Source organism: Rhinopithecus bieti, unplaced genomic scaffold (assembly GCF_001698545.2).
Source record: "Rhinopithecus bieti isolate Rb0 unplaced genomic scaffold, ASM169854v2 scaffold_72161, whole genome shotgun sequence".
NCBI lineage: Eukaryota > Metazoa > Chordata > Mammalia > Primates > Cercopithecidae > Rhinopithecus > Rhinopithecus bieti.
In genome coordinates this window covers 2670239-2693475 of record NW_016828382.1, presented here as the reverse complement: position 1 = coordinate 2693475, position 23237 = coordinate 2670239, and the positions used below count along the sequence as shown (strand labels likewise).

At 35.7% G+C, this 23237-nt stretch overlaps 2 protein-coding genes across 3 annotated transcripts in view; one reads left to right on the top strand and one right to left on the bottom strand.

The window, feature by feature from the left end:
- The window catches only part of TM7SF3 (transmembrane 7 superfamily member 3), a 60130-nt gene extending 51158 nt beyond the window's left edge, over nucleotides 1-8972 (top strand). The window contains exon 13 of the mRNA XM_017864493.1: nucleotides 8898-8972. The gene's annotated coding sequence lies outside the window, so the exon portion shown is untranslated. The remainder of the gene's footprint in view (nucleotides 1-8897) is intronic.
- FGFR1OP2 (FGFR1 oncogene partner 2) overlaps nucleotides 70-23237 on the bottom strand; it is a 29496-nt gene continuing 6328 nt past the window's right edge. Inside the window, exons 2-7 of one of the 2 annotated variants that reach the window (XM_017864495.1) lie at nucleotides 13312-13460; nucleotides 10636-10753; nucleotides 8921-9063; nucleotides 6067-6180; nucleotides 3244-3357; nucleotides 70-2079 (exon numbers count right to left, since the gene is read on the bottom strand). In XM_017864495.1, coding sequence (XP_017719984.1) covers nucleotides 1942-2079; nucleotides 3244-3357; nucleotides 6067-6180; nucleotides 8921-9063; nucleotides 10636-10753; nucleotides 13312-13446 — 762 coding nt within the window. In that variant the 5' untranslated portion in view covers nucleotides 13447-13460 and the 3' untranslated portion in view covers nucleotides 70-1941. The remainder of the gene's footprint in view (nucleotides 2080-3243; nucleotides 3358-6066; nucleotides 6181-8920; nucleotides 9064-10635; nucleotides 10754-13311; nucleotides 13461-23237) is intronic. The other variant, XM_017864496.1, reaches the window with a different exon arrangement.

The window sequence follows — 23237 nt, the reverse complement described above, 5'->3', positions numbered from 1 at the left end:
AAAGACCTTAAAATTAAACCATATATAAGAATAAATGTAAGCACTTTTCAAATTAAATTGGGGACCACACCAATTTTAATCACTCCTCTTTAATAATAAAATAGGTTCCTATGCAGTACATACCTCAAACATAAACTTAAGGTTCTGTTTAACAATAACCAAAAAAAAAAAGAGATGGAAAAGTGTCACTAAATAACAAAGTAAATGTCTTTAAACATGAAGACCTTAAATTCATATCCAAGCAAAAAGACCAATAAGTTAATCCAACTTGTTTACAAAATAAATTATTTATCAAGCAATCTTTTATAGCAGAGCTGCCTCAATGAACTGCCTCAGGCTTAATCTCAATTGTGTAGCTTATTTCATTTCTTTATTACCAGGGATAAAAAGTATCTGAATGAATGTGTCATTAAATTAAGGGATACTTTCCCAAAAACAATAAAAAAGTTTCAAAATAAAAACCTGTCATTTATTTATAAAATATCAAATAAGGCCTCTGACTGAAAAAAGAAATCTATGTCATGTTTGGGCCATTAGCCCTTTTCTATTCAATCAGTCTCATCGACCCCACTAACCCCAAACTTAAGATAAAAAAATTCTAAAGTGTAGTTTTGAATTTTACCAATATATGAAATTATACATAAAATTATCATATAAAGTAATATTTAACAAATTATATACTCAAAGTATAATTTTGTCTTAATTTTAATATGTATTCAATATAAATGAGTACAATATGTTTAATCATGTTTGACACTCTTCTTTTATCCCTTTTTAATACAATCACCACAACATAAGAAAATTTAGGTTTCAACCGATGTCAAAGCACATTTCTGCATCTGGTGGTTTTTTAAAAATTTACATATTTGACATTTTAAAAGACAACAGAAACAAATCCACAGATGACTCCACCTCTACCCCACTTTCAGCTGAAAGGTTTTAAGAAAAAAGTTACAGGTTATGAGGACCGGATGGAGCGTAAAAACAGATCCGGAAGTTTTTTTTTGAAATTTTAATTTACTTTTTTTTTGTATCTCAAGAATACTTAAATAAAAAAAAAGGGTTATATGAGGCAGAGGAATTCCCAATTCACTTTGAAATTACCATACCTATCTTGCTATATCAAACATTTAGAGTCTGTTAACTAAATGAACTACTTAATATCCTTAAAAATCAGCCAGAGAAGAGAAAACAAATCTCATCTTCTTTATCAACTTTGAACCAAAACTTATCCTTTTAAAGTAGTTTAACCTACTAAATATGTCTATTATAAGATCTTCTTTCTTAGAAAGTAGTATTCCTTCTTTTTCATTCCTGAAATGATATTTCTTACACTTAAACTAAGTTATGGACAGTTGTTAGCTAAGTATCAGTTATGGTAAATTGCTAAAATTAAATTATCTGTTTAAGGTACATATAACACATTACTATAGCCTTTAAAACTAAATTTTCTTTCACAAAAATTTAAATAAATGTGAAAGTAGGCAATCACTAGAAGTCTCATGGCATATAAACTTTTTATTAACTTTGACGCCAACTAAGAAGGATAAAATTTAGGATACAAATCTTACATTCACAAAACAGTGGCAAAAATGGTATAATTTTATGAATTCTCAAACATTTACTGGGAATATTCAAGTTTACCTAATTAATCACCCACAAAGCCAGCAGTACTGCCAAAAGCTCTTGGTATATTCAGTAGTCACTGTGAAAACCTTTCATTTGTCTACCAACTGGCAATGGCTCAGTTTCTATTTTCCAATTATGTTTTGGAATAAAGTCTATGACCATTAACTATGCATTTTTTGTTGCTATCTCATAGCCAGTGCACTGTACATATTTACAGAGAAAAAAATAAAGGATTCAATTTTCTGTCCATTCATTCATTCACTTATTTGACCATTTCGAGTCATGTAAGAAGCTCACAGACTCAGAAGCTCTTCAGCTCTTCCTCAGACTCAAGTCACTGTTGGTCACTAATGCTGACAAAGAAGTACTTTCCGACGCATCGTCTTTCCTTAGGTTCAAAAATGATTCTCGAGTTATTTGAAGGATCTCTCTCAAGCCTTTGTTCTCTTGCTATAAGAAGGCAAGCAAAAACAAAAATGCAGTCACCATCTACAAGGTAGCTACAACAGCACAAACATATGTTAGGAAAAACTAAACATATGAAAGTATAACAAATAAGCAAGTTCTGTAATTGGCATTAATCTACTCAATGATATATGCACTTGGCAACTTGAATCTAAAGAACACTTACGCAGCTAGGAATCGTGTTCAACATCTTCCACCACCGCAAAGCCTTCTAATTAAGCAGCTACAATTGTAAATAGAAGCTCAGAAATTGCCTTATTTTACAATCACATTAGAGATGAAGATAATAACATCTAGATTTATTTTTATTTAAACTTATAAAGCCAGTGAATAGGCTAGAATCTCTCAGTACTTTTTGGTATTTTTATTACTTTCCATGATAGCACAGAATGCAGGACAAGTTTATCTCACTGGTATTTGAGAACAGCAGAGTAAGGGTAGCTGATGATATTTTTCAAGAAGGAAAGTAAGTGACCAAATCTGGCACTGGTAAATAACTTTGCTTTCCAGCCTCCTTTTGGTTCGTTACTGTAAAAAAATGTGTAGACATTTAACAATAACCTTTCATAATTTATTCTCTATCACTGTCTTTCTAAATTTTAGTACTCACTTTCTAAATTCAGTCTCACTTTCTAAATTTTAGTACTCTAAAGCAGATTCCCCACCATGATTTCAAAATGAAGCTCTTAAAGCATAAAAGTCTATTGTACTGATTTCAGTTATTCAGAGACTGGTACTTTCACTATCACAAAATAAAGGACAGATGAGACAAAGGTTTTAGAATCCCCAGAAAAGTAAGAATGCCCCTAAATATTTGTGGATTAAAAAAAATTTCCCTGTATCACTATGATCTCAAATAGAATAAACAAAATTTTTAAAATTATTCAATTCTACATTCACTTCATAAGATAAGCAATATAGGATCAAACATCAATTTTCTAAATTACTGATATATTGTAAATTACTAATAATCCTAGATTCTTGCATCACCATATAAATGGTCTTGCATAATATGCCCACATAAACAGCATCCAGGAGAACATTACTAGTACCCAAGAAAAGTAAATATATATTTAAAAATGGGATATACTTTCTGGCATAAATCTTTGTATGCACAGTTTTCATCTACATTTGCAATGTAAAACTTACTTCAAGTTGGAATATTCGTTCTTGTTCCTTGCAACCCTGTTGCTCGTCAATTTCAATGGCTTTCCTCATTACTGCTGCCATTTCAGTTATCTGGTCAACATGTGCTTGCAGTTCCTGAAAGAGAGGGATGGGAGTTGGAAATCAGCAAAATACTTTATTTTTGGATCCTCTCCTTTTTATAAAATCTGCAGTACCACTTAACATGAATATTCTTACATTGTCACTTAATATGAATAAAACAAATATTAACAATGAAGTTGGTTGACCACAGATGGGTTTTTGAAATCAGATTTGTCAGGACTAGAATTAAGAATAAGCAGCACAATAAAACTAAACCTAGCAGCAAGAAAAATATTCATATTTTACATTCCTCTCACCGCAATGATCAACTTTGTCTTTTTTTTGCACTTACATACACTATTGTTCAAAGTAATGTGAAAGATAAAAATTGCCGACGCATTCAATCTCTTTTCCTCGCTGAAGTCGTCAATGATTTAGAAATCTTTTCTGTATTTGCTCAGGCCTATAAATTTATCTCAATCCAATCTGTAACCTTTTCTAGGTCATAATCCTGAGAGCAGGAACTGCATCTTTACATCTGCCTTCTATTTAGTGTATGGTATATGATAAATACTGTATAAAATGAGCACAATTCTGCTTTTCAGTGTTAAAATATTAAATGGACTTCTTTGCCAACTGTTGAAAATAGAGTATCACTATAATACAGACATCCGCATTTGTTAGGCGCAGCAAGTAGCATAAATTCTTCCAGTCTCATTTTCTTATTTTGCACAACTATGATGTGCCAGTACTATGCTAAACAACAGGAATACAAAGACTGTTAAGACATGTTCCCTGATCTGAAGAAGCTTACAGTCTAGTGAAAGAGACAGACAAAAAAAGGTTTAAAATCAACAGAAATTTGAGAATAATCATTTTCTCAATGAACAGCTTCTATAGACCATTATTCACTGGCAATTGAGAGGTATTTTATCATATTAAGCCCAAGACTTAAATATAAAAGTGAATAACTCCCCAAGTAAACATTGTCTCTTCAGTAATTGTATATATGTTTTTTGTAAAAAGGATTTAACAGTACTCCAAGAAACCCACGGAACTAATAAGCTGGAAGAAATGACAATAGTAGTATCTTTGGCAAACCACATTTAATAACCTCTTAACCAACAAAAATGTAGGTCCTTCTAATGGGGAAACCTAAACACTGCTAGTACTCCGCAAGAAGGTACTAGAAAAGGCTAATCTGTGCTGTCCAAAACAATGTTATTTAAACTTAATTAAAATCAATACACTTTTAAAAATTAACAATTCAGTCCCTCAATTGCATTAGTGACACTGCAAGTGCTCAACAGCCACATGTGGCTACTGGCTTCCACACTGGACAGCACAGAGAAAAAACATTCCCATCATTTCAGAAAGTTCTACTGCATAGTTTTGAATTAGATTATGGTAGAAAGAATGATATGAAGAAAAATGTCATATTCTGCAAGTTAATCATTAAAATTCCTCCCATTGTCAAGGAAGTATAATATGTAAAAGCAGGTAAGTACAGATCATTGCAGCAGCCAACTGAATAAGGGTAATGAGTAAAAATTTTGAATACCAACAGCATCCTCAACTTATGATTTGGTCAGTCCTATGGCACTGACCTAAGTTAAAAAACTACACAGAAAGCAAGTATTTCTTTCCCTTTTTTTATAAGACAGTCTCGCTCTTGTTGGCCAGGCTGGAGTGCAATGGCCCAACCTCGGCTCACTGCAACCTCCCCCTCCCAGGTTCAAGCAATTCTCTTGCCTCAGCCTCCCGAGCAGCTGGGATTACAGGCACCCGCTACCACACCCAGCTAACTTTTTGCATTTTTAGTAGAGATGGGGTTTCACCATGTTGGCCAGGCTGGTCTCCAATTCCTGACATCAGGTGATCCACCCACCTCAGCCTCCCAATTACAGGCATGAGCCACCACGCCTGGCTGAAGCAAGTATTTCTTTGCCTTTAAAATAGAAGGAAAAAAACTACTGATTTTTTCAGTACCAAGTCTAACAAAGCTCATCATGAGAAAAAACCCAATACTTCAAATAGGACAGCATTTTTATAGGCCAGGGTAATGGTTCACTTATTAACTATAAAATCTTCAGAGAAGTATCACAGACTTTTTAACAAGCACAAGAGGCAAGATCTGTGCTTTCAAAACTGTCTGGAAGACAAGAAGTATCACCAACATAACCCTCGAACTGTCTTGAAATGTCTTTTGTTTCTAACTCCATGTCTATGTTTATTCTTCCTTTATTCAATAAAGACCTGCCACAAGTGAGTTAAAAAAAAGTCGAGACACAATGGAGAGAGCACTACTATACTTAATCCTAACATCTAAACAAAGGCATTTTAATTTCATTTGCAAAATCAAAGGACTACAAACTATCCACAATCTGAATTAAAACATTTAATACTTTGACCAAAATTTTTATGAAATCAGGTTAAAATTAATGCCAAGAAAACATCTTTGATGTCCAGAAAGGAAATGACTGTTTTACAGCAACAGCTAACAAGAGCAAACAAATACAGAGTTGGACTGAATAACCTATAAAACCTGCAAATATCTAACAGGCTGTACATAACACACAGAAAATTAATGAGAGATTTAAAGTTTCTACACTGAACATCATGGCTATTAAAGACACAACATTCTTTTAACGAATCTCATTTATTTGCTGATCTAATCTGGGAGGGAAATTCAATGTAAAAGAACTTTTGAAATGGACCCCCCTTCCATCCACACCCCAAAAGTTGACTGTTTATTTAGTGTACATTCTGATTTGCTTCCAAGTGCCTTCTCTCCAGTCCATGTTGAGGTGCTTCAAGGATGTGTCGAGATGCATCAAGGAAGAATCCTTCGGACTTGTTACGATGTACCATGTCAATCTGTAGTATAGAGTCATTATAATGTTAATACGGATATCATCCGTAATTTAAAAACTGAATGAGTGTTAGTTCATGCGTGTTAGCCAACTGTTTGAAATGTTTGCTTTTTTAAGATTTCCAAAAAGGCATCTGTTCAAAATAACATGAAAATCATTATTTGGGTAAAAATGAGCTCTGAAACTTTCTACTGATTTTTTAAGTATGTACTCAAAAACTTCTAGGTAAGGGCAAAGTTCTGTATTACAACAGTCTCGAAAGGATCTCTTACTGCAATCCAAAACGCTGTTATGTGTAACTCTGTTTCTTAGCCCTAAATGTGTTGTAAAATTACTTTTGTGTTTAGGCATATCAGAGCACTAGTACCTAAACACATCCTAGAATACCATACTTTTTGTGCTTTTATTATATACAAGTTTCTCTGCCCACTCACTTCTGCTTGTTTACCTACCTGACCATAATTAATTCAAGGCTGGACTGAGACAGATTTTCTTCCCTTCCTTGATACCGTTCCAGATTTTCCTTATGACAGTTAATATTGCTCCCTCTAGCAGTCCAGTAACAATTCATATCCCTGCTTTGGGATTCATCACACCCTCCCTTATACAGGTTGTTATGTTTGTGTCTGCATCTCCCACTATACTGCAAGCTTGTACATTCATCTTATTATTACCCATAACTAATCCAGTGCAAGTATTAATGTTTGTTTAATTAAGTCAAAGTGTCTCCTTTTTGGGAAAAATCAAAATCACAAACATTAATATGTATTAGTGAGAATTAATAACAAATAACTGAATAGTCATTTTATGAGAGGCAAGGATCATCTGAACTTAGATGAAGAATTCAGTCTACATAATAAAAAAGGATGGCTTACAGCTATCTTAGGAAGTGTTTAACCTTACTAATTAATAAATCAGCTCTGGTGAATAGTAAAATCTAATGCATTTTAGAAAACATTTGCTTCTGTCATAGTTGCTACCAGATGAGATGGTATTCTTCCCTTGAGATCCTTAACATTTTATTTTTAGGTTATAAAACATACAAACCTTTTAGAAATTCTCAAGATTATATTTATTTTACTAATAATACTAAGTCAACTCCTCGTAGTGCCTTTAAAAGTCTTAGTTATTATAGTTATTATACCTTTACATTTAAATGATTTTAGAATGGTCTCATTAACAATAGTTACATTTTGTATTCAAAGGATCACCACTTAAATATCAACGGATTGCCATTTGATTAGGAGATGAATAGCAAAAATTAGAAAACTTTTTTTGTTTTTTAATTAAACACAGATTTGTAATTTAATTTATTATTTTACTGGTTGACATAAGAGGTACCTATCATTAGGTTTTCTAATATATAAAGGCATATAAAGAGCTATTTGATAGGTATTTAATTCTAATAGAATTAATTACTAATAAGTGAAAAACACCTACAAGCACCAAAATGGAAGAAGTATTTTAAAGAATCTAAAATGTGTTTCAATAATAGAGAAATATAAAAAGATGTCCTTTCCTATTTCTGCTGTAACAAATGGGGAAAAGAAGGCTCATAATCACTATTTCTTAAATAATATTAATAATAGTCAGATCATCATTATCTAATACAGGTAACAGCTTAGTTTCCACAATCTAGTTTAATATTTTTATTTCATATCAACAACTAAAAGTCAGTTTAAAATAAATATAAGTGAGAAAGGATTATTCTACTTGTCTTCATAGCAGTTGCCATAAAATATGCCATAAAATATGGGGACATACCAAAGGGAATAGACACAGGGATGACAAAGGGATGAACAGCAGGTAAAACACTAATTTCTAACTACTTCAGCTTTGTTTCTAAAAAATGATGTCAATTGGTATATAATACTGGGGCAAGGAAGCAAACCTTTTAATATGTTGGTTCTGCTCCTCAACCCCAGGTTTTTTCCATTATAATAAACAAGATGATTTATAGTCTGGATGAATTAGCCTTATTCAGAAAATAGTCCTAAGAAAAACAAATCTACATTAAACTGCTTTCAGGTTTAAAAAAAAAGTTTTCAGTATTTTTTGTTTATGCAAGAGAAGTCAATACACAAATTTATTAACAAAAAAAAAAATTTATTGAAAAATTATGTTTTTTAAGAGACAGGGTCTCACTCGGTTGTCTAGATGGGAGTTGGCATGACCATAGCTCACTGTAACCTCAAACTCCTGAGCTGAAGTGGTCTATCCACCTCAGCCTCCTGAGAAGCTAGGACTGCAAGGCATGTGCTACCACACCCAGCTAACACTTTTACTTTTTGAAGAGATGGAGTCGCACTATGTTGCCCAGGCTGGTCTTGAACTTCTGGCCTCAAGCGATCTTCCTACCTTGGCCTCCCAAAGTGCTGGGATTATAGGCGTGAGCCACCATGCCCAGCCTTTTAAGAAATATTTCTTAAAAGCATATAGCCCTACAAAAATAATGTTGAATAGAACAGACTTACCTTTATATCCAAAATAAAATTTATTTTTCAATGTGTAAATTAAAGTTTCTAAGAAATAGTGAGAGTTATAAATCAAACAGAAAATGATACATAACAAGCAAGAAATGGAAAATAAGAAAAGGAGAAAATGGCAATTAAAAGATGAAACATTCAACATCATGTTAAAATGCCATTACTAGAGACCTGTGATTTTTTACAAAAAAAATCTGAACACAGGATAATCAATCGTCTCTCTTTTCCATTTTAGGTCACATTTATAGAATGGATTACCTTGGAGTGCTGCTCTTTTAACTTCATTATTATACCCGGATCATCTTTTTTGCTAGCCATTAGCAATCTGAACATTTGTTCTCGATACTTGCTCATTATAAGTTCCAAGGCCGACTGATGTTCTTCCAGAGAGGTACGCAATTCTATCAAGAATAATACTGTACTTTATTCCAACTTGAGTTAAAAGTACATAAAATTTTCCACTAAGCAACTTATGAATAGGACATTTTAAAAGAAAACACAATGCACAAAATCTAGCCATATAACAATAAGAGACACCAAATGAAGTCCCTTATTAGTTTTTTGAATGAGCATTTTAAGCTCATTTTTTGAGAATCATTTCAACAAAGATGTACTAAAGAGCAATTAAATATCAGCCAAGGCTCTCTCCATATTAATACCAAAGGGCTACAGACCTCAAGAGTCTAGCAGAGAAAACAAGCCTGTGGTTGGTGCAGAGTGGAGTGTCAGTCAAAGGGATTTAAGAGATGTCTGTGGAAAAAAATTGGTGGAAGCTTTGTAGAAGTACAGTGTGAGTTCCCTCAGTTGAAAAGTGAAGGAATGGACCTTCTAAGCAGGGAGGCATGAAAACAGATGATGTGTTTAGGAAGTGATTTGTGTTGGCAAGAGCAAAGAGTTCACGGTGAAGAAAGCTGTGGGAATAAGATAAAAAAAGAAAGGCTGGGAACTGATTTTTAGGGTCCCTGTAAAAGGTAATAAATATATAATGAAAGTTCTTAGGCCGGGCGCCGTGGCTCAAGCCTGTAATCCCAGCACTTTGGGAGGCCGAGATGGGCGGATCACGAAGTCAGGAGATCAAGACCATCCTGGCTAACACGTTGAAACCCCATCTCTACTAAAAAAAAATACAAAAAACTAGCCGGGCGAGGTGGTGGGCGCCTGTAGTCCCAGCTACTCGGGAGGCTGAGGCAGGAGAATGGCGTAAACCTGGGAGGCGGAGCTTGCAGTGAGCTGAGATCTGGCTACTGCACCCCAGCCTGGGCGGCAGAGCCAGACTCCGTCTCAAAAAAAAAAAAGAAAGTTCTTAGGCAAAAGAATTACATGATCAGGGCCCGGCGCAGCGGCTCACACCTGTAATCCCAGCACTTTGTGAGGTCGAGGCGGGCGGATAACAAGGTCAGGAGATTGAGACCATCCTGGCTAACACGGTGAAACCCCGTCTCTACTCAAAATACCAAAAATTAGCCGGGCGTGGTGGCGGGCGCCTGTTGTACCAGCGACTTGGGAGGCTGAGGCAGGAGAATGGCGTGAACCCGGGAGGCGGAGCTTGCAGTGAGCTGAGCTAGCACCATGGCACTCCAGCCTGGGGGAAAGAGCAAGACTCCATCTCAAAAAAAAAAAAAAAAAAAAAGAATTACACGATCAGATTTTTTGAAATATCAATCGATGGTTATGTTGAAGACAGATTGGACTGGAAGGGGGAAGAGAGACCGGACTCAGGGAGGTAAGTTTGGACATTTCAGGCAAGAGACTGAGCATCTAATCTGGGGGCCAATGCAGTGGGACTGCAGAGAATGAAGCTGAGTTATTTCACAGCTAACAACAGCAGTGCTAACTGGATTATTGAGGATGAGAATCTAAGAGGATGTTAAGCAAGGCAGACGTTCAAATGTGGGACAGGATAAAGAGCAATAAATATGATTCAGGAATACAGACTAGAAACGGGATTAATGTCAAAAAGTAACATATCTTGCCTTTGTTTTCTTGTTGCAATTCTCTGATTTGTCTGTTTTCTTGCTGGATTCCCATAACTAATGTGGACCGTGGCCGATGTCTTGCGACTTCATTAAGTTCTTGAATTTCTTCCTGATACTAATGGGGAAAAAAACATGCAGGATGAAAATATCTGCAAATATATATATCTATATATAAATACAAATATATCTGAAATATACATATAAACAAATATCTGATAAGAGCTTAGTATCCAGAATGTATAAAGAACTCTTACAACTCAACAATAAAATGAAAATAACCCCGTTTTTAAAAGTGGCAAAGGATTTGAGTAAACATGTATCTAAAGAAGATATACAAATGGCCAATAAGCACATGACAAGATGCTTAATTAAAATAACTAGTCATTAGGAGAATGCAATTCAATATATCCCACTAGGATGATTATAATGAAAAAGACAATAACAATTGTTGAAGAGGATGTGAAGAAATTGCAACCTTCCATACATTGTTGATGGAATGTAAAATGATGTAGCTCAGGGGTGTCCAATCTTTTGGCTTCCCTGAGCACACTGGAAGAAGAATTGTCAGGCCGCACATAAAATACACTAACACTAACAACAGCTGAGGACCTTTTTTTTAAAAAAAAATCTCACAATGTTTTAATAAAGTTTGCAAATTTGTATTGGGCCGCATTCAAAGCCATCCTGGACCATATGCAGCCAGCAAGTCACAGGTCGGACAAGCTTGGTGTAGCTGCTTTGGGAAACAACGTGGCAGATCCTCAAAAAATTTAACAGACTTATTACGTGACCCATCCATTCTACTTCTACATATATACCCAAGAAAACTGAAAACATATGTCCACACAGAAACTTGTACACAAATATTCATAGCAGCATATATTCTTACCAGCCAAAAAAGTAAAATAATCCAAATGCCTATCAGCTGACGAATGGATAAGCACAATGTGCTGTATCCCTACAATGCAATATTATTTGGCAATAAACAGGAATGAAGTACCGATAATATGCTACAACATAGATGAAACTTAAAAACATTATGTTAAGAAGCCAATCACAAAAAGCTGCATATTTTATCATTTCATTCATATATAATGTCCAGAATAGGCAAATCCATAGAGACAGAAATATTAGTGGTTGCCAGAGACTGAGGAAAGGGGAAACTAGAGAGAGACCACTGATGGATGTAAGGTTTTGTGGTGATGAAAATGTTCTGGAATCAGATAGTGGGTATACTGTACAACCTGCAAATGTGTACTAAAATCCAATGAACTGTACCCTTCAAAAAAGTAAATTTTATGGTATGTGAATATCTTAATAATAATAATAGCACATGTACAAAAGAAATGCAGAAAGACTTTCCATTAAGAAAATGAGAATCTTATTTTACAATTACACTAATTTATTTTCAAGGCATTCTCACGAGACACTTAGTAATATATTCATTATAACACTCCTGGTTCTTAACTTCAGATGTCAAACTCCCTTTTTAACAACTCAATATGTTCACTGAAGTGCCTGAGTCTAGCTGGACAGTTGGTTAGGGATGCAGGTAATCTGTTTAGGGCAACACAGTTGTCAAACCAAATAACTAAACTTGCTCCACTATTTCCAGTAGCTTTGTTAAAAATACTATCCCAGAATTGCTTCCTGTTACAAAACAGATGAGGAGAGTTGGCTGTGAATATACATTCTCCCCCTCTGATTTCTATCATAATGTCAAAGATTTTATAATTTTCTTAAATGACTTGAAAATTTTTACCAGAAGAAGGTTAAAATAGTGTCTAAACTCCGTGGCCCATGGGAATATTCTGTTACACAACAGTAAAAATAGCAAGAAGAAAGCCCTTTTTATGTATTCTTTAATTGGTAGCATTGAATGAAAAAATAAGGCAGCAAGTATGCGTATAACAACTGCACAGAGTGTAAATCACATATTACCTTGCATCATTTTCAAAAGCTATTTTGTTGTTAAACAGCATCACCTTAAGTACTTTTATAAAGAAAAATATGAACATTTCCACATTATACAAGACAGAACAAAATGTGTACCAACATTAGTAAAAGGTATTATCTGGTCTTTGTCAAATGTTTCTAGATCTAACAAATACATTTATTTTCTTTCCTTTTTTTTTTTTTTTTTGAGACGGAGTCTCGCTCTGTCGCCCGGGCTGGAGTGCAGTGGCCTGATCTCAGCTCACTGCAAGGTCTGCCTCCCGGGTTTACGCCATTCTCCTGCCTCAGCCTCCAGAGTAGCTGGGACTACAGGCGCCCACCACCTCGCCCGGCTAGTTTTTTGTATTTTTTAGTAGAGACGGGGTTTCAACATGTTAGCCAGGATGGTCTCGATCTCCTGACCTCGTGATCCGCCCGTCTCGGCCTCCCAAAGTGCTGGGATTACAGGCTTGAGCCACCGCGCCCGGCCAAATTCATTTATTTTCTAAACTCAAATGCGCAACTTTGTCAGCAAAATAAGTGATCAAATCTAGGGTTTAGAAATATATGTCCATGTATGTCACCTGAACACGACAAAATTAAAGTAAATCTGAAATACACAGGTCAAGCTACTTTAAAGTTTTAGAGAATGTTGAAAAAATTAGATACTAATTAGCCAGCAATACATAAATGTCAACGACTGCTTTTGATAAATGGAATGAACAAGAAAAATCAAACCTGTTTCATGGCTTCTACTCGCTTGTTGAGAGCTGTGGTTTGCTCAATCAGAGATTCTGCGGCATCGTCATGATCTCTTAATCTTTCAACAAGAGCTTTAGCATCAGCAAGTGCCTTCTCAATTGTGCAACTCATTTCTAAAGATATATCTATAATTAAAATTAAAATCAAGACTCAAAGTCAACGTATCTATTTTAGTTTCACGTCAACACAGATATGCTTCTTAAGACACATTTGTTACAGTATTGTTCACTGTCCAGGGAGGAAAAAACACCTAAGAACACTGTGGTTTTGCTTCTGTCAGGATGGTACAAACTTGAAAGTAAATTTACACTGTTACAAAAAAATTAGAACACAGTTAAAAGATTTACAGACGGAACTAGAGTGTATTTAAAACACTCAGAACTTACAGTGGGGAAAAAAGTACATGTCCAGTGAATATAATGTTATATAGAAATTTGCCCTTTAAGAGGGCATTCCCTGTCTTGTCACTTTTGAGAAAGATCATTTGGTTCGTTGTTCTGTATTCTGGGGTAAGTGACCACCAGATCTCTGACTGTAAGAATGCTTCCTAACCTCTGCTTGGTCAGGGCACTTGAGACACTGTTCACAAACACTGCTGACCAGCCAAAGTGGCCTCAATGTGTCATGCTACATCAAAGTCTTAACCTCCTCTTGGAAGAACTTTTACTTCTTACATAAAGTTGCATTATAATTCTAACATTTGCATCTTCCTTAGTAAATTGCAAAAAAAAAGTTTTGACTTAGGACAAAACTGGTAATTACAAGAAACTTCCAATATGTTAAAATCAGTAAGTAATATGTTTAAGAGTAGCTGAAAAAATTATGAGACAAAAGATGAAACAGTCAATTGTCAGCTTCTTCAACTGGTATGCAGAAACCTCAAACAAAATTTTAATAATTTTAAACAGTCTCTTTCCAAAACTTAAGTTTCTTCTGAAACTTACCCTCCTTGAAATCTTTTATCTTTCTTTTTTTTCAATTTGAAACGGAGTCTCGCTCTGTTGACCAGGCTGGAGTGCAATGGCATGATCTCAGCTCACTGCAAGCTCTGCCTCCCAGGTTCACGCCATTCTCCTGCCTCAGCCTCCCGAGTAGCTGGGGGGACTACAGGCACCCACCACACCTGGCTAATTTTTTTTTATTTTTAATAGAGACAGGGTTTCACCATGTTACCCAGATGGTCTCGATCTCCTGACCTCATGATCTGCCCACCTTGGGCCCCCCAAAGTGTTGGGATTACAGGCGTGAGCCACCATGCCCGGCTGAAATCTTTTATCTTTCTACTAAGTTTTACCTAACTTTCAATACAAGCCATCCTTTCTTCCGAGTTTTCTCAAAAAATAAAATCACACTAAATTACCAGGCCAGAAGCCAGGTCTACAGAAGTTAAATTAAAACTTTGGTGTAGATCCAAGTGAAGGGTTACAAACAAAGATTTTCATTAACTTTAGTAAAACAGCGATTTGCCACAGAATTCAGGACTCTGTTATATAACACTGCCCTGGACTATAGATCTGTACTAGTTCAATTAATGATTATCCCCTCCAATACACACACACACACACACACACACACACACACAAAGCAAGAAGTAGAAAAGAGAAGATTTAAATAACTCAACAGTATAAAATATTTCATAAAACATATTAGGCAATTTCAGAAGACTTTCTCCTGTTATTTAAATCACCAATTTAAAAAATGTCCAATATATGACCAGACATTTCCATGGAGCCTTAGGAAGTAAACAAGCTGGAAATTAATATAACTTCTGGCTCTCTAGAGAAAACAACCACAAGATTTGTCTTGTAAGATTCAGGAGGTTTAGATAAGGATACTCGAAAATATGACAAGTAAAGGGCCATTAAAGGAACCAATATTGTCTGATACTGGCTAATACCCAAAAGGACAACTACCCAAAATCTATCCAAAGATGCTGCTCTGAGAGAGCCATTAGCGCCCAACAATACTCTGTACTTCCTCTAAATTTCCAAAGGGAATTATCTAAAATTGTAGATAGACAACTTTCTTACTTGTTAAGAAAGTTAACATAAATGGGTTAAATGGACATCACTACAACTCCATTAATCCCATTACTATAGAACATCAGATCCTTCTGAGTAAGCTTTTAAAGCTGTCTGTAAAGCAAAATTAAAAAAAAAAAAAAAAAAAGGACGGGCGCTGACTTGTAATAAGAAAATGAAATAACCAAAAAAAGGTTTTATAGTAAAAATAATAGGTTGTAACAGATGGTGAAAATAATAAAAGACAAATCTGAAATTCTACAACAAATTATAAAAGATTTGAGAGAAAATAAAGTTTATCTTGGTTTAATATAACTCAAGTAATAGAACTCTCTAACGGTCCTAATCTGTAAACGATATTGCTGGGACCACTACAAGAAGAACCCTTCTTTATTCACTAAAGCGTAACATCTACAAATGCAATAGATAGGATCTGTTTCCAAAAAAAATGCAGTAAGGTCCTATATATGATCAGATAGCTAGACAGCCCTCAGTCTAGACAGTCTTCCTACATAATGATAGATCTTTTTGAGTACAAAAATAGTACACTGTGTTCTGGGAGCATTAACACCATGACATAAAAAACCCCACCTGCCTATTATATTGCGTACCTTAAGCTGGGTGCAGTGGCTCACTCAGCACTTTGGGAGGTCGAGGAGGGCAGATCACTTGAAGTCAGGAGTTCGAGACCAGCCTGGCCAACATGGCACCATCTCTACTAAAAATACAAAAATTACCTGGGTGTGGGGGCACACACCTATAATCCCAGCTACTCCGGAGGCTGAGGCAAGAAAATCGCTTCAACCTGGGAGGCAGAGGTTGCGATGAGCCAAAATTGCGCCACTGCACTACAGCTTGGGCAACAGAGACTCTGTCTCAATAGATAAATAAATACATACATACATACAAAAATTAGCCAGGCTTGGTGGGGGGTGCCTGTAATCCCAGCTATTTGGGAGGCTGAGGCAGGAGAATCGCTTAAACCTGGGAGGCGGAAGTTGCAGCGAGCCATAGCACCACTGCACTCCAGCCTGGGCCACAGAGTGAGGAGCCGTCTCAAAAAACAAAAAACAAAAAACAAAAAAAAAAAGAAAAAAGAAAGAAATCGTATACCTTAATTCAGTAGCTAAGGTTTAGCTTCCCTGCCTCAGAGCAATTATAAACCTCAACTGAATTAATAAAAGCATCTTCAGAGGTTATCCTAGGTCTTTAAACCTCATGTTATCATGCATAGTAAATCCCTGTTGCTAAAGGAAACCACCCAAAATTTCTGTCACTTGAGTAATTATGAAATATTGTTACTCTCTCTTTTTCATATTACCATCCACTGGTGTAACAGTGTTAATTCAGCAACCTTTACCTACTGCAAGGAAAATCTCATGATTGTGATTCCATAACTCAAGAAGTATTCAAGTCCAACACAAAACTTTTGAATTTTCTAGTACCAAATCCTGACTTTACTGTTTGTTAACGGGTTTTATCTTAAAAACAAAAATCAGCAATATCAGGCTTGATATGCAACAGGTACATCAGTTACTGTGGTAAAATTCAATTTCTTACCAGAAGCTAGATTGATCAAGTGACTTAACTGTAGTCCACTAAGATAGAGCAACTAACTAAAAGTAAATATATACACGAATAGCTGATATGCTTTTAGAATAATTCACTTATCTGAAATGCTGCAAAGAAGAGGTTCCTCCGATATCCTTTAAAAAACAACAAATACATCAACTACTTGATGGCTTGATGGTAGCTGCCTCATATAACTGCTATCATAAAGGTAGAAACAATATTGTAGATACCATAGAAATACCTTAAAGTTCATTACTAGAAGCGGGATGCTTTGACTAAACATCGTTACGCAAAGGCCTCATATGAAACTGTAAAATAAATCCATTAAGAAGTTCAAAGATTCCATGACAGATACACAAAATTTGGCCTGTCAATTTTCAAAAGAACCATATGACCATCAAGTTGTTAAGATCCATAAAGATAAAAACTGTCACAATCAGAATGGCTACTTGATAGTACCACATAACACCTCAAACAGGGCCAGGCGTGGTGGCTCACTCCTGTAATCCCAGCACTTTGGGAGGCTGAGGCAGGTGGATCACCTGAGGTCAGGAGTTCGAGACCAGTCTGACCAATATGATGAAACCCCATCTCTACTAAAAATACAAAAATTAGCTGGTGTGGTGGCATGCGCCTGTAATCCCAGCTACTCAGGAAGCTGAGATAGTAGAATCTCTTGAACCCGGGAGGCGGAGGTTGCAGTGAGCCGAGATCGCGCCATTGCACTAGCCTGGGCAACAAGTGCAAAACTCCATCTCAAACAAAACAAAACCTCAAATAGATACTACTCTATGAAACATTTCATTTAAGTAGAAAAAAAATGGCCACAATATTAAACACAGATGGGAAAACTTACCTTGCATAGCATAGGATACCGGTCAATTCATGTTTCATTTGTAAATAAATTTAATCTGGAAAAATTGTAGGCCAGGTGTGGTGGTGCATGCCTGTAATCCCAGCACTTTGGGAGACCGAGGTGGGTGGATCACCTGAGGTCAGGAGTTTGCGACCAGCCTGACTAACATGATGAAACCCCGTCTCTACTAAATACAAAAAAATTAGCAGGGTGTGGTGGCACAAGCCTGTAATCCGAGCTACTTGGGAGGCTGAGAAAGGAGAATCGCTTGTACCTGGGAGGTGGAGGTTGCAATGAGCTGAGATCACGCCATTGCACTCCAGCCTGGGCAACAAGAACAAAACTCCATCTCAAAATAAAAAAAGAAAAACTGTAATGGTGAATCAAAGACTAAAACCATTCCTAAACAACTTTCTGAACATCTCTAAGATTTTATAGAGTTGCCTCTATGGTTTAGAAATATTTATTATTTTTTTTTAAATTTTAATTATTTTTAGAGATGAGGTCTTGCTGTCACCCACGCTGGAACTCCTGGACTCCAAAGACCCTCCACTTCAGTCTCCTGAGCAGCTGAGACTACAGGTGCATGCCACCATGCCGGGCAATATTGTTAAATATACTAGTATGTTTATGTTATGAATCCCTTAGAAGAATCCCCTATTGAAAAGACACAATATTCACACACTAAAATACTATATTTTGTGTATTCTCCCAAGGGCATTCTAACTTGTCATCCAATAATATAAAAACATATTTAACTGCAATAGTTGAAACTTATACATTTCGACGATATAACACTTTGCTTCTTTCTAAGAAACCTTGTCTTCATCGTTCCCAGTCCTCAGGAAACCCCACATAGGAGTTTCCAACAAGATCTAAGTCCAGACACATTGTCATCACATTTCTGAAAACTAAAGACAAAGAAACAATCTGGAAAGCAGCCACAGAAAAATGATACATTACTCATACAGAACAATTTGAGTAACTGTAGGTTTCCCATCAGAAATGAAGGCCAGTAAAAAGTAGAACAACACTTTCAAAATGCTGAAAGAACAGACCTTTCAACCCAAAACTCTATATCCAGCAAAATGTTTCATATATGAAGGTAAAATAAAATCACTCTCAGCTGAAGAGAAAGAAGAATTTATTTCCAGTAGACTTATTATAAAGAATAATCTTCAGTTAGAAGCAAAGCGTTGTCAGAAGGAAACTTAGAACATCAAGAACAAAGGGAGACCAACAGAAATTATAAATATCTGGGTAAATATTTTCCTCTTAGTTCTTTTAAACATCTAATGTTTAAAAACAAGAATTATAATATTTATCTAATGAGATTTTAATTTATGCAGGGAAATATATAACTACAACAAAAGGGAGGAGCCTAAAAGGCTTTTATAGTGATCAGATTTCTACATTTCACTGGAAGTTGTAAAAATAACAATTTTATGTAGACTTAAAAATTTACATATATTGTAATTCCTAAGAAATCCCTAAAATAACTGTACAGAGATAATAGTCAAAACTACAATAGGTTAATTGAAATGAATTAAAAAGTGTTCAATAACCCAAAAGACAGAGAAAAGGCAAAACAAAGGAATATCAAAGGAACAAAAAGAAAACAAATGGTAAGACGGCAGAACTAAATCCAAACATGCTAATAATTTCACTAAATATAAATGTCCTCAACACATGGATTAAGATAGATGATCAGAATTTTAAAAGAGGATCCAACTATGCATTATTTATATGAAATTCACTTTAAACATGATATGGGTAGGTTAAAAGTAAAAGGACAGGCTGGGCGTAGTGGCTCACACTTTGAGAGGCTGAGATCGGAGGATCGCCTGAGCCCAGGAATTCAAGACCAGCCTGGGCAACATGGCAAAACCCTGTCTCTACAAAAAATTTAAAAATCATCTGAGTTTGGTGGCACATGCCTGTAGTCTCAGCTACTTGGAACGGTGAGGGTGCAGTCAACCCTGGCTGTGCCACTGCATTCCTGCCTGGGTGACACAGTGAGACCTTGTCTCCAAAAAAAAAAAGTTAAAAGGATGGAAAATAGGATATATTATACTAGTCAAAAGAAAACCAGAGGGCTAACAACATGAAAACATGCTCAACATAACTAGCCATCACTGAAATGCAATTCAAAACCACAATGAGATATACCTACTAAGATGGCTATAATAGAAACGATAGAAGTACTGGCTAGGACATAAAGAACGTGAAATGGTATAGCCACTCTGGAAAAGTCTGACAGTTACTCAAAAGGTTAAACATGTGATCCAACAATTCCACTCCTAGGTACACACCAAGAAAATGAAAGTATGTCAACGCAAAAAACTGTACGTGAATGTTCACAGCATTATTCAACTGATAAATGAATAAATACGATGTGTTCATACAGTGGAATATTTGGCAAAAAAAAAAAAAAAAAAAGGTAGGGGGGAATAATGTCCTGAAACAGGCTACAACATAGATGAAAACTGAAAAAATTATGCTAAGTGAAAGAAGTCAGTCACAAAGACAATGTATGACGCCATTTATATAGTGTCCAAAAGAGGCAAATCTAGAGGCTGAAAGTAGATTAGTGGATGTCTAGGACTGGGGGAGTAAGAAAAGGTAGGAGGAATGGGAAGTGACTGTTAATGAACACATGGTTTCTTTTTGTGGGGAAAAAATGTTCTAAAATCAATTTTGTTGTGATGGTTACACAACTCTGAATATACTGAAAACCCTAAAAGTGTATACTTTAAATAGGTGAATAGTATGGTATGTGAATTATATCTCATACCATAGAGGCATTATATTTAAGAAAAGAGCTAGAGTGGCTATATAATATCAGACAAGGCCAGGCGCAGTGGCCCACGCCCATATAATCCCAGCATTTTGGGAGGCTGAGACTGGCGGATCGTGAAGCCAGGGGTTCCAGAACAGCCTGGGAAACATGGTGAAACCCCATCTCTACTAAAAATACAAAAAATTAACCGGGCATGGTGGTACACACCTGCAGTCACAGCTACCTGGGAGGTGGAGGTAGGAGGATCACCTAAGCTCAGGAGGTTGAGGCTGCAGTCAGCCATGATCATGCCACTACACTCTAGCCTGGGCAACAAAGTGAGACTTGCCTCAAAAAATAAGTAAGTATCAAAGTAAACTTCAGAGAAAAGAAAACTACCAGGGACAGAGGAACACTACATGATGATAAAAAGCCCAATTCACCAAGAAGACATAAGCAACCTAAATATATATACAACTATAATTAAAGAGCTTCAAAACACAAAAGCACTAACTCAAACAACTGAAGGGATATATAGGCACATCCCACCCTTACTGCTGAAAAACTAAACACTCCTTTCTCAGTAACTGGCAGACCCTGTACACAAAAATCAGCAAGAATATAGACAAAATGAACACCATCCACTAAATGGCTTGAATTGATATTCATGAAATGCTACAACCAACAACAGCAGAGTATACATTCTTTTTAAGTGCACAAGACATTCACAAGGATAGATCATATCCTGGGTCACAAAACAAACCTTAACAAATTTAAAAGAACTGTAATCATACAAATTATGCTCTTTTTTGAGATGGAGTTTCACTCTTGTCACCCAGGCTGGAGTGCAATGGCACAGCCTCGGCTCACTGCAACCTCTGCCTCCTGGGTTCAAGCGGTTCTTCCACCTTAGCCTCCTGAGTAGCCGGGATTACAGGCTCATGCTACCATGCCTGGCTAATTTTTGTATTTTTAGTAGAGATAGGGTTTCACCACATTGGCCAGGCTGGTCCCGAACGCCTGACCTCAGGTGATCCAGTTGCCTCGGTCTCCCAAAATGCTGGGATTACAGGCGTGAGTCACTGCGCCCAGCCGGTACAAATGAAGCTCTTTGATTACAATGAAATCAAACTAAAGTAAGTAATTAAGATATAACAAGAAAATCTCCAAACATCTGAAAGTTAAACAATGTACTTCTACATAATAAGTCAAAAAGGAAGTCTCTGGAAATTAGAAGATACTTTGATCTAAATAAACATGAAAATACAAAATATCAAAAATTTTGGCATATATGTAAATTTGAAGCAAATTTATAGCATTAAATGCTTATATTAGAAAATTAGAAAGATCTCAAATCAATTATATAAGCCTCAACCTTTAGGAACTTGGAGAAGAGGAGCAAAATAAACCTAAATTAAATAGAAGGAAATAATAAAGAGTAGAAATCAATGAAATTGAAAACAGGAAAGCAACAGAGAAAACCCAATGAAATCAAAAGTCAGTTCTTTGAAAAAAATAAAGATTGAAAAACCTCCTGCAAAATTAACCAAGAAAAAAGAGAGCAGACATAAATTACTAATGGAAAGAAGGAACAGGAAAGAAGGGATATTAGGAAAGACGAGATCTCACTACAGGCCTCTAATTCATTCAAAGGATAAGTGAATACAATAATAAATTCCATGCACAATAATCGGATAATTTAAATGAAATGGACTAATTCCTCAAAAAACACAAACTACATAAAGTCACACAAGATGTAACAGACAACTATGAATAGCCCTATTATAACTATTTTAAGAAACTGAATTTGTAATTAGAAATCTACAAAAAATCTCCAGACGTGGATGGATTCAAGGACAAATTTTATCACACATTTAAAGAAGTAACACCAATTATTATAGAATTTCCTTAAAAAAGAATGGAAGAAAAGGAAATACTTGTACTTTTAAACTCGTAAAATGATGTATTACTGATACCAAAACCAAAGAGAATACAAGAAAACCACAGACTAATATCCTTCATTAACATAAACAAAATATCCTTAAGGAAATATTTGTAACTCAAATTCAGCAACTCATAATGAGAGTAATATACCCTGACCAATGCAAGTTTATCCCAGATTCAAGGCTGTCTCCAGTGTAATCCAACGAAGAAGAAAATCACTTAGGCATACAAATTGGAGTATTACTTTAAAATTCAGCATCCTTTCATAATAAAAATTTTCTGCAAGCTAGGACTAGAAGAGGATTTTTTTAAACTGAGAAAGGGCATTTTCAAAAAATTTATAGCAAACATCATACTTCATAATGAAAGACTGACTGCTTTCCCAATAAAATTAGGAACAAGGGAAGGATGTCTCCAGTCACAAGTCCTGTTCAATACATTAGTGCAATAAGGCTAGGAAGGGGGAGAAAGCATACAGGTTGCAAAAGAAGAAATAAAACGGCCTCTTTTCACAGCCAACATTGATGTCTATCAATTTGGGTAGAAAATCCCAAAGAATCCAAAAAAGAACTCCTAAAACTAATATATGATTTTAGCAATGTCACAGGATACAAGCACAAGAATCAACTGTTTTTCTATATACTGGCAACAAACAAATGGAAACCAAAACTTTTTTTTTGTTAAACACACATTTACAATAGCAAAAAAAAAAAAAAAAAAAAAAAAAAGA